The following is a 12,035-nucleotide window of genomic DNA, read 5'->3' on the forward strand; positions in this document are numbered from 1 at the left end:
TGATCAAGAAATGAGAGATCATGATGCAGATAAGAAAGGGACATCAAAGCTCTATGCAGACAGGAGACGAGGTGCCAGACCATCAGATGTGATGCTAGGAGATGAGGTGCTCATGAGGAGACAATGGACATATCCTTCTTTTCAAAACCATACACTGTGGTGACCAGACAAGGGACCAGACCAGACTGTGTTGACGGTCCAATTGGCAGAAGGAATCAAATATGGTAGAAATACATTATATGTGAAAAAGTATCACCATTGTGGCCAGGGACACTGCAAACTGAAGTTGAGACTGTGGGGGATAAGGCTCAAGACTTCCAAATTGAGGAGGCAAGAATCCACGAGCCTGAGGAGGAGAACCAGAATCGAGATGATGCAATGGTGGAACAGGACATGACAGATCAGAATCCAGTACAAGCAGAGGCAGTGGCCAGACCAACACGTCAGAGAAGACCAACCATGGGATACGAGGACTATCAGATGTATTGACATGTGGAAAAGATGCGTTACCAATGCAATGAATGCCCTTTCTCAAATGGTGTTGGAATGTTCAGTTTGTAATGTGGTGATGTGGATATCCTTTTTGTATGTTAGTGGAGGGATGTCATGGTAACAGTCGTCATATTTAAATGTATCACGTGTTACTATGAAAGGTCAGAGGACACACGTTGCCGGGATGTGAAGGAATGGCGGACAAATTAAACAAAGCAAACGCTTCAGTGTCCTTGAAGTGTGATCATTACATTTAGATCCAGGCGAGGATCTGACAGTATTTGCCCCTACCACCCCTGGCAAATGCATTCCAGGCCCCCACCACTCTCTGTGCAAAACAAAACTGGCCCCACACATCTCCATTAAACATTCCCTCTTTCACCCTGCGCCCTTCAGTGGTGAACATTTCCAACCTGCAAAATAGATTCTGTCAGCTTTCTTAATTACATGCTGCGCCTTTATGTTCATATTTTGTCAATTGTTCTGTCATCGGTAAATTTAGCAACCATACATTGTGCCTTCAGCAACGTCATTTATAAAAACGTTAAAATGTAAGACTGACCGTCCATCTCAATGGCCGACCACTTGTTACATCTTATCTACTAGGAAAATACCAATATATGCTTACACTCTGTTTCTGCCATGGATCCATACCTTTCCTTCACTCTTGCATACTTTCTCAAATAACTTTGAGAAGGGTCTCGACCCGAAACGTCACCCATTCCTTCTCTCCCGAGATGCTGCCTGACCTGCTGAGTTACTCCAGCATTTTGTGAATAAATACCTTCGATTTGTACCAGCATCTGCAGTTATCTTCTTATACTATATATTCTCAAATAACTTAATGGCCAATCTTAGCAAATGACTTCTGAAAATCTATAGCTTCACTTTCTCCATAGCACATGTTACATAGAAACATAGAAAATAGGTGCAGGAGGAGGCCATTTGCCCCTTCCAGCCATTCATTGTGATCATGGCTGATCATCCACAATCAGTAACCCGTGCCTGCCTTCTCCCCATATCCCTTGATTCCACGAGCCCCTAGAGCTCTATCTAACTCTCTTTTAAATCCATCCAGTGAATTGGCCTCCACTGCCTTCTGTGGCAGAGAATGCCACAAATTCACAACTCTCTGGGTGAAAAAGTTTTTGCTCATCTCAGTTTTAAATGGCCTCCCCTTTATTCTTAGATGTTACTTCTTTGAAGAACAATAAACTGTTCTGATATGACATTCTTTATAAATTGCTTGTGTAAAAATTATATTTCTGTCACTTGCACAGGGAATCATCTAACAACTCCAAATTGAAATAGCATTATAATTTTTCTAATAAGTTTTTAAATAGTTGGATCCCTTGTTAATTATCAATATTCACGGAGCATTCCATTTTAGCAATATTATGGTAGATTAACCTAAGCCAATAATTTTTCAATTAATAATGGCATTCATGAGAGATGCAGTCTCTTGTATATCTCGATTTTCTTTCCCTAATGGAATGATTATGCTGTGATTTAAGGAAGAAAAAAGGAAAAAGCTCTCAGTGGAAAGAACTAAGTTCTTCAAAGTGTTGTATGGGATTCTGTATAAATACATAATACATGTCACACTGAGGATTTTCCAGCTTGACGAAGTACAGGTTATGCATTTTTGTTTCACATTTAAAACTCAATAATTTTCTGGTAAGGTTAAATTCAGAAGTTTTAGCCACCCCGTTTTCAAAACATGATCCAAACAAAAAGCAAGATTCTGTTAAAATATTTATTGATCTATCCCAAGTAATTCTAAATATGTGAATAACAGTAGAAGTCCTTGGTGACTTCAGGGGACGTCACACAATGGCTGCCTCGTGTCTGTCTACAGTCTGCCTACAGGCTGTCTGAATTTTTCAAACTCTTTTTGTTGTTTTTGGTAAGTTTAAAAAGTTTGTGTAAATGTTCTCTGGTTTGTTTTATGTGGGGGTGGGGGAGGAAGTCGGGGGAAACTTTTTTCCAATCTCTTACCTTGCCGGAGATGCGATTGTTTTCCGGATCGTATCTCCGGTCTCTCTGCGACCTAACATCACGGAGCTGGAGGTCGTGCCTGGGACTGACTTTGAGCCCCACTGCGGGGCGTGGATTTAACATCAGAGCAGGCAATTTTTTGCCTGGATCAACGCGGACATAACATCAAGGAGCTCAGTCTCGGGTTGAGACCGGTTGAGAGCTCCAAGCTGCACGAGGTTCGACTGGCCCCGACTCGGGATAGATCGGCTGGTGCGGGGGAGCTGAGATCCCCCCCTCCCCCCCCATGCAGGAGCTTGATCGCCTTGACGAGGAAGGCTCGCTGCCAGCTACGGGAGTCAAGATCGTCCCGTCAACGGAAGGTTCGAGGCCCCCGACCGCTGGAGGACAAAGAAGGGAAGAGATTAACTTTTTTTCGCCTTCCATCACAGTGAGGAATGTGGAGGAGTCACTGTGGTGGATGTTCATGTTAAAATGTATTTTGTGTGTCCTGTTGCTTTTTATTGTAATGACTGTATGGCAAATGAAGTTCCACATATGTTGCAAAACATACTTGGATATGGAACAAATGAATGAAAGATATGCAAAAAAGTAACGATGATAAAGGAAACAGGTCATTGTTCCCTTCAAGTAACCCCTGCATTCCCTTTCTCTCCATCCTTCCCCCACCCAAGTTGTACCAGCTTCAAAGTCGTCTTGATGATTCTCATTGTCTGTACTCGTTTTCACCTAGCACACAGCTAACAATGGCCTGTTTCCTTTATCATCGTTTCTTTTTTGCATATCTTTCATTCATTTCCTCTTTATCTCGCTACATTCCCATCTATATCTCTCATTTCCCTTTCCCCAGACTTTCATTCTGAAGAAGGGTCTCGACCCGAAACGTCACCTATTATTTCTCTCCAGAGATGCTGTCTGACCTGCTGAGTTACTCCAGCCTTTTGGGTCTATCTAGAGGATAGATGTGGTTTGATCAAACTTGCACCGTCATTCTGATAGGTGTTGCAATTTCTAGGTTATATTGTTATATATGAAAATGAATAAATATATGTATATGAATAAATATTGAATTGCGTCTCATTGACAGGTGGATGAAGACGAGCCTCTCTTTCTTAGCCTGATCAGTGACCTGTTCCCAAGCATACAATTAGACAGTAGTACCTATGTGGAATTGCAGGCAGCTGTCACCAATCAGGTGGAGATCGCAGGATTAGTGAATCACCCCCCGTGGAACCTCAAACTGGTTCAGGTAAATACGTATAGACAAAATATAGGCAATATAACAATGTAAAGATTGCATTCTGATTTTAGCATCAAATGTCAAAATGTTAATGCCTCATACTATGCAACAACACTTTAAAAATAATGTGATGTTTCTTATTTATCCTGTGATCAATACAATCTGAATTAGGGATGGGACGAGAGAAATTTTAATTCTCAAGTGTGAAACTTACTGGAGGGCAGTTTTTACAAAATTCCAAAACATCTGAAGCCCAATCCTCACTCTGATCGGCTAGGCTGGGACGTGCAAAAATAAAACTCAAATCTATATATTTCTAAATCTCGCATCTTGTATATTTGTGGGTTTGTGTGTTTGTGGATATATTTGTTCTCGAAATACAGTCAAAATGGTACGCGATAGCACAACAATTTCAGGCCCACCTTACTCACCATTGTCCTGGGGTTCAAATGTTTGTTATATTTTAAAAGTGTTTCACTTTTTAAACTTTAAAAATCACTTTTTAAACTTTAATTAATCCCTTTTCACTTGCCCTGCTCGTCAGCCACCCCTGCCTCCAGTTTCGTCATCACAATGGGAGAAGGTCCGCTACTTGGGAGCTCAGAGGGGGGCGGGACCCACCTGCCCCCGCCCAAGTGACGGGAGTGGCGGCCAATCATAGGGGGTGAGGAGCCGCGCTGCCCGTCCACGCTCCTGCCCGGCCCCAGGGCCCCGGACCATCACCGGACCCCCAGTGGGCAGCGCGGCGCACACACACGCACACGCACGCACACACCCCACACACACACACACACCCCACACACAACCACACACAACCACACACACCCCACACACACACACACACACACACACACACACACACACACACACACACACACCCCACACACACACACACCCCACACACACACACACCCCACACACACACACACACACACACCCCACACACACACACACACACACACACACACACACACACACACACACACACACACACACACACACACACACCCCACACACACACAACCACACGCACCCCACACACCCACACACACACACACACACACAACCACACACACGCGCAAACACACACACACACACACACACACACCCGCACGCACGCACACCCACACACACAACCACACACGCACACACAACCACACAAACACACACCTCCAGGGGAATAATTAAAATAATAATGATATAAAATAATAATAATAATAATAATAATAATCATCATCATCATAATAATAATCATAATAAAAATACTTAAAATATAATAATGTAAGAATATAAAATGTTATATTGTATATATATTAATATATATTAATCTCTTGTAGGGGAGGGGGATGTGGAGGGTCAGACTGATGCCCGGGTTGAGGGGGCATGGAGTGGATGAGGGGGGGAGTGGGGCAGGGGAGGGTGCTAGACCAATGCAGGAGAACTTTGGGCCACCCTGTTCTAGTTTGGTATAAAATTGTCTTGAATTTTTGTGTCCAGGGGAACTCCCTCAATCTTTATGGTATTTCTCCAACATGGAAGAAATGTTATTGCTGAGTTTACTTTAGACTTTACTTTAGAGATTCTCGCAGAAACTGGCCTTTCATCCCACTGAGTTCCTGCTGACTAGTGATGATCCGTACACTAACCCGAATCCTACACACTAGGGACAATTTTACCGAAGCCAATTAACCTACAAATCTGTACATCTTTGGAGTGTGGGAGGCACCCAGAGAAAACCCACACGGTCTCAGGGAGAAAGTACAAACTCCGTACCGACAGCACCCAAGGTCACAATTGAACCTGGGTCTACGGCGCTGTAAGGCAGTAGCTCTACCACTTAAACTCTAAAACTTCAAAAAACTAGACAAGGAATATAAAAATGGTCTAGGTGAAAGGCCATTTTCAATGGATGAGAATGGATATAGCATGGATATATTGAAAGCAAAGTTTGGCAGGCCATACTTTGGCCATACTTAAGTGAATAATGGAAAGCCTCCAAAACATAGATATATCGTGTCTAGGTGCATTCCATGAATTATCGGAAGGATAGAGAGAAAAATAAAGCAGATAATAAGAGGGTCTGAGAGATGCCAGTTGAGAACAAGGCTAAAGACAAATAATTCAGTATGATTGTAAACAAAATAAAAGTTAACGAGAAAATGAGAAAAGACTGATAGAAATTATGAAAGGGAATCCAAAAGTATTTTACTGGTAAATGAACAGATAAAAGGTGCTGAGAGGAGTGGAGGTCTCCAAACCTGACAGATCAAGAAACCAACAAGGAAAATTACTCAATGCGGCAAAGGACTTTATTCTTCATCGAGATAGATGATGTTGCAGGGGTCCCAATAAAGAATCTGATGGGCTAAATATTGTTTAAAAGGAGATACAAAAACCTAGCTGCACTTAAAGTTTAGTTTAGTTTAGAGATACAGTGCGGAAACAGGGCCTTCGGCCCACCGCGCACCCGCCAAACAGCGATCCCCGCACACTAACACTCTCCTCCACACACTAGGGACATTTAACACTTATACCAAGCCAATTAACCTGTACGTCTTTCGGGTGTGGGAGGAAACCGAAGATCTCGGAGAAAACCCACATGGTCACGGGGAGAACGTACAAACTCCATACTGACAGCACCATAGTTGGGTCTCCGGCGCTGTAAGGCAGCAACTCTACCGCTGTGCCGCCCAGAGCCATGTGCCACGATTAATTAAAGTGGATAATTAATCGGATCCTCATGCGATATAGCCTAAACTACTATTGGGTGGAAATTTTAGAGGTCCTGGCTGCAATATGACAAGGTGTCTATTGATTCTAGGTGGTGCTTGAAAACTGTAAAATTATAAATGTTACACCTTTGTTCAAACCCAGTAATAAGACTAGTCAGTTAACTCAACTCTGTGGTTGAGAAGGTTCTAGAAGAATCATCAGGGATAGAATATTAGTCTCTTGGACAGGTGTGGATTGACTGGAGAAAACCAGAATGGTCTGTTAAATACAAATTGTGTTGAAATAACCTGATAGATTTTTGATGAAGTAACATTGAGAAATAAGGGAATAAGGCATTATTGTAGTATGTATGGACATCCAAAGGCCAAATTGATAAGGAGCCATGAGAAAGACTCAGCTGAAGGTTAGAGACTGAAAAAATGGTGGCAGAGAGCAGAAAATTGATAAAGTTACACGGAACAGTTGTCATGCAATAGTATTATTATAGTGGAGGTTCTTAAAGGTCAGTGCTAGAACATAATGACCTGTTTGCACTGGGTACAATTTCAAAACCATCAGATGACACAAATGAAATGGCCAGAAAAATTAACGTTATAATAGGAAGATAATAAGGAGCAATATAAACTATTAAGCAAAATTCTAAAAGAACATGTCCAGAAAGATCCATGTGAACTTCATTTCAAGTGGTTGGTTAGGTTGAGAAATTGAGGTAACCAAAACATACGGGATCTAGGATTTTACAATCTGGGATTACAAAGGCCAGGAAATCATGATCAAGCTTTATAAGACATAATGTGTAGGAAAGAAAACCGCAGATGCTGGTTGAAATCGAAGGTATTCACAAAATGCTGGAGTAACTCAGCGGGTCAGGCAGCGTCTCTGGAGAGAAGGAATGGGCGACGTTTTGGGTCGAGACGAAACTTCACCCATTCTTTCTCTCCAGAGATGCTGCCTGACCCGCTGAGTTACTCCAGCATTTTGTGTCTACCTTTATACCTTGTGTCATAAGTGTGACCACAATTGCTCACCTGCTTTCGGTTCTGGGAGATACACTTTAGGAAAGTGGCAACGATTTTCGAGAAGATTCAAAGAACATTTCTCAAAATTATACTAGGAATAAGGAAAAATTACAAGAGATCTAATGGATACTTAGAATCATGATCAGTAAGATTAGGTAAAGGGTACTAGGCAACATAAAATTCAAATACAATAGAAAATACTGGAAATACAAGCAGCTTGGGCAGCAGTTATAGAAATAACATGGAGTTAATTTGTGGGTCAAAGAGCCATCATCGGAAATAGTAACATTGAAAAACAATTTGGACAAGCTGTATGGGCATGGAAGGGGATGGATAGGGCATGAATATCACTGAGAGATTGAAGCCAAGGATTTGAATTGATTAGATTAATAAGGGCAATTAGAGTGGAACTAAACAAAGAGATATGTAAAAGATGTGAATTGCAGTTCAGAGGTATGGCTGGGACCAGAAACAGCAGGGGATTTCTGGAAATCTGGCATCTTCTATGGTGAGGGAGAAACAAAGTTAATATTATCGATGGATCACCTTGTAGCTGAGTTGCCTGTTCTGATGCAAACAGAAAGGTCAAGTTATCTGAGATTGCTGAATTTGATATCGAGTCCAGAAGGCTGCCTCATACTTAGGCAGAAGATGAGGTGCTGCTTCTCAAGTTCATATTGGGTCCCATTGAACCTGTTGGGTTGCGACATGGGTCTAAGTGGGAAGAAAAACTGAAGTGGCATCCTGAAACATGAACTGTTTCTCTTTCCCGAGACAATGCCTGATCTGCCCAGTCGTAAGGTCATAAGGTCATGAGTAGAATTAAGCCATTTGGCCCATCAAGTCTCCTCCGCCATTCAATTATGGCTGAACTATCTCCCTCCTAACATTCTCCTGACTTCTCCCCATGACTCCAGACACCCCTACTAGTTAAGAATCTATCTATCTCTGCCTTAAAATATCCCCTGACAGCCTCCACAGCCTTCTGTGGCAATGAATTCTACAGATTCACCACCCTCTGACTAAATAAATTCCTCCTCATCTTCTTCCTAAAGGAACGTCCTTTAATTCTGAGGATATGACCTCTAGTTCTAAACTCTCCCACTAGTGGAAACATCCTCTCCACATCCCCTCTATCCAAGCCTTTCACTATTCGGTAAGCCCTCATCCTTCTAAACTCCAGCAAATACAGGCCCAGTGCCATTAAACGCTCATCATATGTTATCCCAGTAATTCCTGGGATCATTCTTGTATACCTCCTCTGGACCCTCTCTAAAGCCAGCACATCCTTCTTCAGATATGGGGCCCAAAATTGCTCACAATACTCCAAATGTGGCCTGACCAGCGCCTTATAGAGTCTCAGCATTACATCCCTGTTGTTGTATTCTAGCTCTCTTGAAGTAAATGCTAGCATTGCGTTTGCCTTCCTTACCACTGATTCAACTTGCAAATTATTTCCTGTTTTTATTTGAAGGTATCACAAAATGCTGGAATAACTCAGCAGGTCAGGCAGCATCTAGGAGAGAAGGAATGGGTGACGTTTCGGGTCGAGACCGTTCTTCAGACTGATGAAGTGTCTCAACCCGAAACATCACCCATTCCCTCTCTCCTAGATGCTGCCTGACCTGCTGAGATACTCCAGCATTTTGTGATACCTTCGATTTGTACCAGCATCTGCAGTTATTTTCCTACACTATATTATGTCAGCAGGATCCAATACTATTCAGTATTTTGGATTCACCCGCCTATTGCTACGAACAGAATTAAAGAAAGAATACCCCTAGAGTCTGGAGAGTGGGGGCGGAAGAAGACTCATTGACGGATAATAAGGCCATAGACCTAGGAACGGAAAAGACCATGAGTAATACATGCCCTCACCAAGAACCATGAGCAATACATGCACTCACCAAGAACCATGAGCAATACATGCACTCACCAAGACCATGAGCAATACATGCACTCACCAAGAACCATGCGCACAATCAGCATCCGAGAAGAGGCTTCAGGTCTGCTCCTGCGGCTGGATGAAAATAACATCTTCAAAGGGCTTGAAAATACATCAAGGAAAGAAAGGGTGCTTGAGGGAGGGAAAGCAGGGACCTCGCATTGATAAGTACTTCCTGAGAAGTCAATCAAGTCAGTCGAATGAAGTCCAGCGACTGGAGTCTCACCAAAGTTCGCAGGACATCAGCCCCCCTGATGAAGGAAACTCAAGCACAGTTATGCAGACAGAGGAAAATATGGAGCCCATCCAGCCAAGAAAACCAGCAATGGAAAAAAAGATCAGCGGAAGAAAACCCCGCATGAAATGGCCTGGAGCCTCGGAGAAGAAAGAATGGGAGACCGTAAATGCAGACCTGACCAATATCCTACAGGGTGTAAGGGGTACAGTCGAAAGAAAGCTTGATAAGATGGGGGACATTATCTATGGCTATGGAGCAGAGCGATATGGAGTAAGGGAGGAAAAGGAAAGGGCACCAGCTTTGGAAAGTAAGTCCAGACGGCAAAAGGAGATGGAATGTCTAATCCGGGAGAGAAGGCAGCTCAAGAAGCAGTGGAGGAAGGCTTCTGATAGTGAGAAGGAGGGCATCAACATTTTCCAGGGAAACATCAAAAGCCGCTTAGCAACCCTGAGACGAGCAGAATACCTGCGGAAGTCACGAAAAAAGAAAGAACGAACGAGATCACGCTTCTTCAAGGACCCCTATAAGTTCGTAAAATCACTTTTCATCAAAGAAAAGGGAGGAAACCTGAAAACATCAAGGCAGGAGCTAGACGAGCATCTGAAAAGAATACATGCGGATGACAAAAGACACCTGAAGACAGCTATTCCATCGGACATTCCACCAATTGAACAACCAGAGCACCAGATGGACATTAGTCCTCCAAAGTGGAGGGAGGTGGAACAGACAGTAAAGCGGGCAAGAGCATCTTCAGCCCCAGGGCCAAATGGGGTTCCGTATCGACTCTACAAGAGTGCTCCTGATGTTCTTCGCTTCCTGTGGAGGCTAATGAGAGTGGCTTGGGAGAAGAGAATTATACCCAAAGCATGGCGCAGGGCAGGTGGAGTCCTGACTCCGAAAGAGAAGGAATCCACAGATTCCTTATATATAATTATTTGGATAATCAAGGCCTGATTAGAAACAGTCAACATGGATTTGTGCCTGGAAGGTCATGTTTGACTAATCTTCTTGAATTTTTTGAAGAGGTTACCAGGGAAATTGATAAGGGCAAGGCTGTGGATGTTGTCTATATGGACTTCAGTAAGGCATTTGACAAGGTTCCACATGGAAGGTTGATTAAGAAGGTTAAATCGTTGGGTATTAATAGTGAGGTTGCAAGATGGATTCAACAATGGCTGAATGGGAGATACCAGAGGGTAACGGTTGACAATTGTATGTCAGGTTGGAGGCCAGTGTCTAGTGGAGTGCCCCAAGGATCTGTGTTGGGTCCACTGTTGTTTGTCATTTACATTAATGATCTGGATGATGGTGTGGCAAATTGGATTAGTAAATATGCAGATGATACTAAGATAGGTGGAGTAGTTGATAGTGAGGTAGATTTTCAAAGTCTACAGAGAGACTTGGGCCTTTTGGAAGGGTGGGCTGAAAGATGGCAGATGGAGTTTAATGCTGATAAGTGTGAGGTGCTGCATTTTGGTAGGACAAATCAAAATAGGACGTACAGGGTAAATGGTAGGGAATTGAGGAATGCAGTGGAACAGAGGGATCTGGGAATAACTGTGCATTGTTCCCTGAAGGTGGAATCTCATGTGGATAGGGTGGTGAAGAAGGCGTTTGGTATGCTTGCCTTTATAAATCAGAGCATCGAGTATAGAAGTTGGGATGTAATGTTGAAATTGTACAGGGCATTGGTGAGGCCGAATCTGGAGTATGGTGTGCAGTTCTGGTCGCCAAATTATAGGAAGGATGTGGACAAAATGGAGAGGGTACAGAGGAGATTTACTAGAATGTTGCCTGGGTTTCAGCACTTAGGCTACAGAGAGAGGTTGAACAGGTTGGGTCTTTATTCTTTGGAGCGTAGAAGGTTGAGGGGGGACTTGATAGAGGTTTTTAAAATTTTGAGAGGGACGGACAGAGTTGACGTGGGTAGGCTTTTCCCTTTGAGAGTGGGGAAGATTCCAACAAGGGGACATAGCTTCAGAATTGAGGGACAAAGGTTTAGGGGTAACATGAGGGGGAACTTCTTTACTCAGAGGGTTGTGGCTGTATGGAATGGGCTTCCGGTGGAAGTGGTGGAGGCTGGCTCGATTTTATTATTTAAGAGTAAATTGGATAGGTATATGGATAGGAGGGGATTGGAGGGTTATGGTCTGAGTGCAGGTAGATGAGACTAGGTCAGGGAGAATGGTCGGCGTGGACTGGTAGGGCCGGACAGGCCTGTTTCCATGCTGTAGTTGTTATATGTTATATGTTATATATCAGCCAATTCCGCCCTATCAGTCTCCTCAATGTAGAGGGTAAAATCTTCTTCAGCATCATAGCTCAGAGGATGACCAGCTATTTAGAGAGAAACAACCTTGTGGATACAAC

The 12,035-nt window shown here is 43.2% G+C and overlaps 1 protein-coding gene across 1 annotated transcript in view; it reads left to right on the forward strand.

Annotated features, from left to right (window-relative positions):
• Positions 1-12,035, forward strand: part of LOC144593828 (dynein axonemal heavy chain 8-like) — a 460,724-nt gene that overhangs the window by 254,720 nt on the left and 193,969 nt on the right. The window contains 1 exon segment of the mRNA XM_078399946.1: positions 3,578-3,739. Within this exon segment, the coding sequence (XP_078256072.1) occupies positions 3,578-3,739 (162 nt within the window).

The sequence above is a fragment of the Rhinoraja longicauda genome, chromosome 5 (assembly GCF_053455715.1).
Source record: "Rhinoraja longicauda isolate Sanriku21f chromosome 5, sRhiLon1.1, whole genome shotgun sequence".
In the NCBI taxonomy this organism is placed as follows: Eukaryota; Metazoa; Chordata; class Chondrichthyes; order Rajiformes; family Arhynchobatidae; genus Rhinoraja; species Rhinoraja longicauda.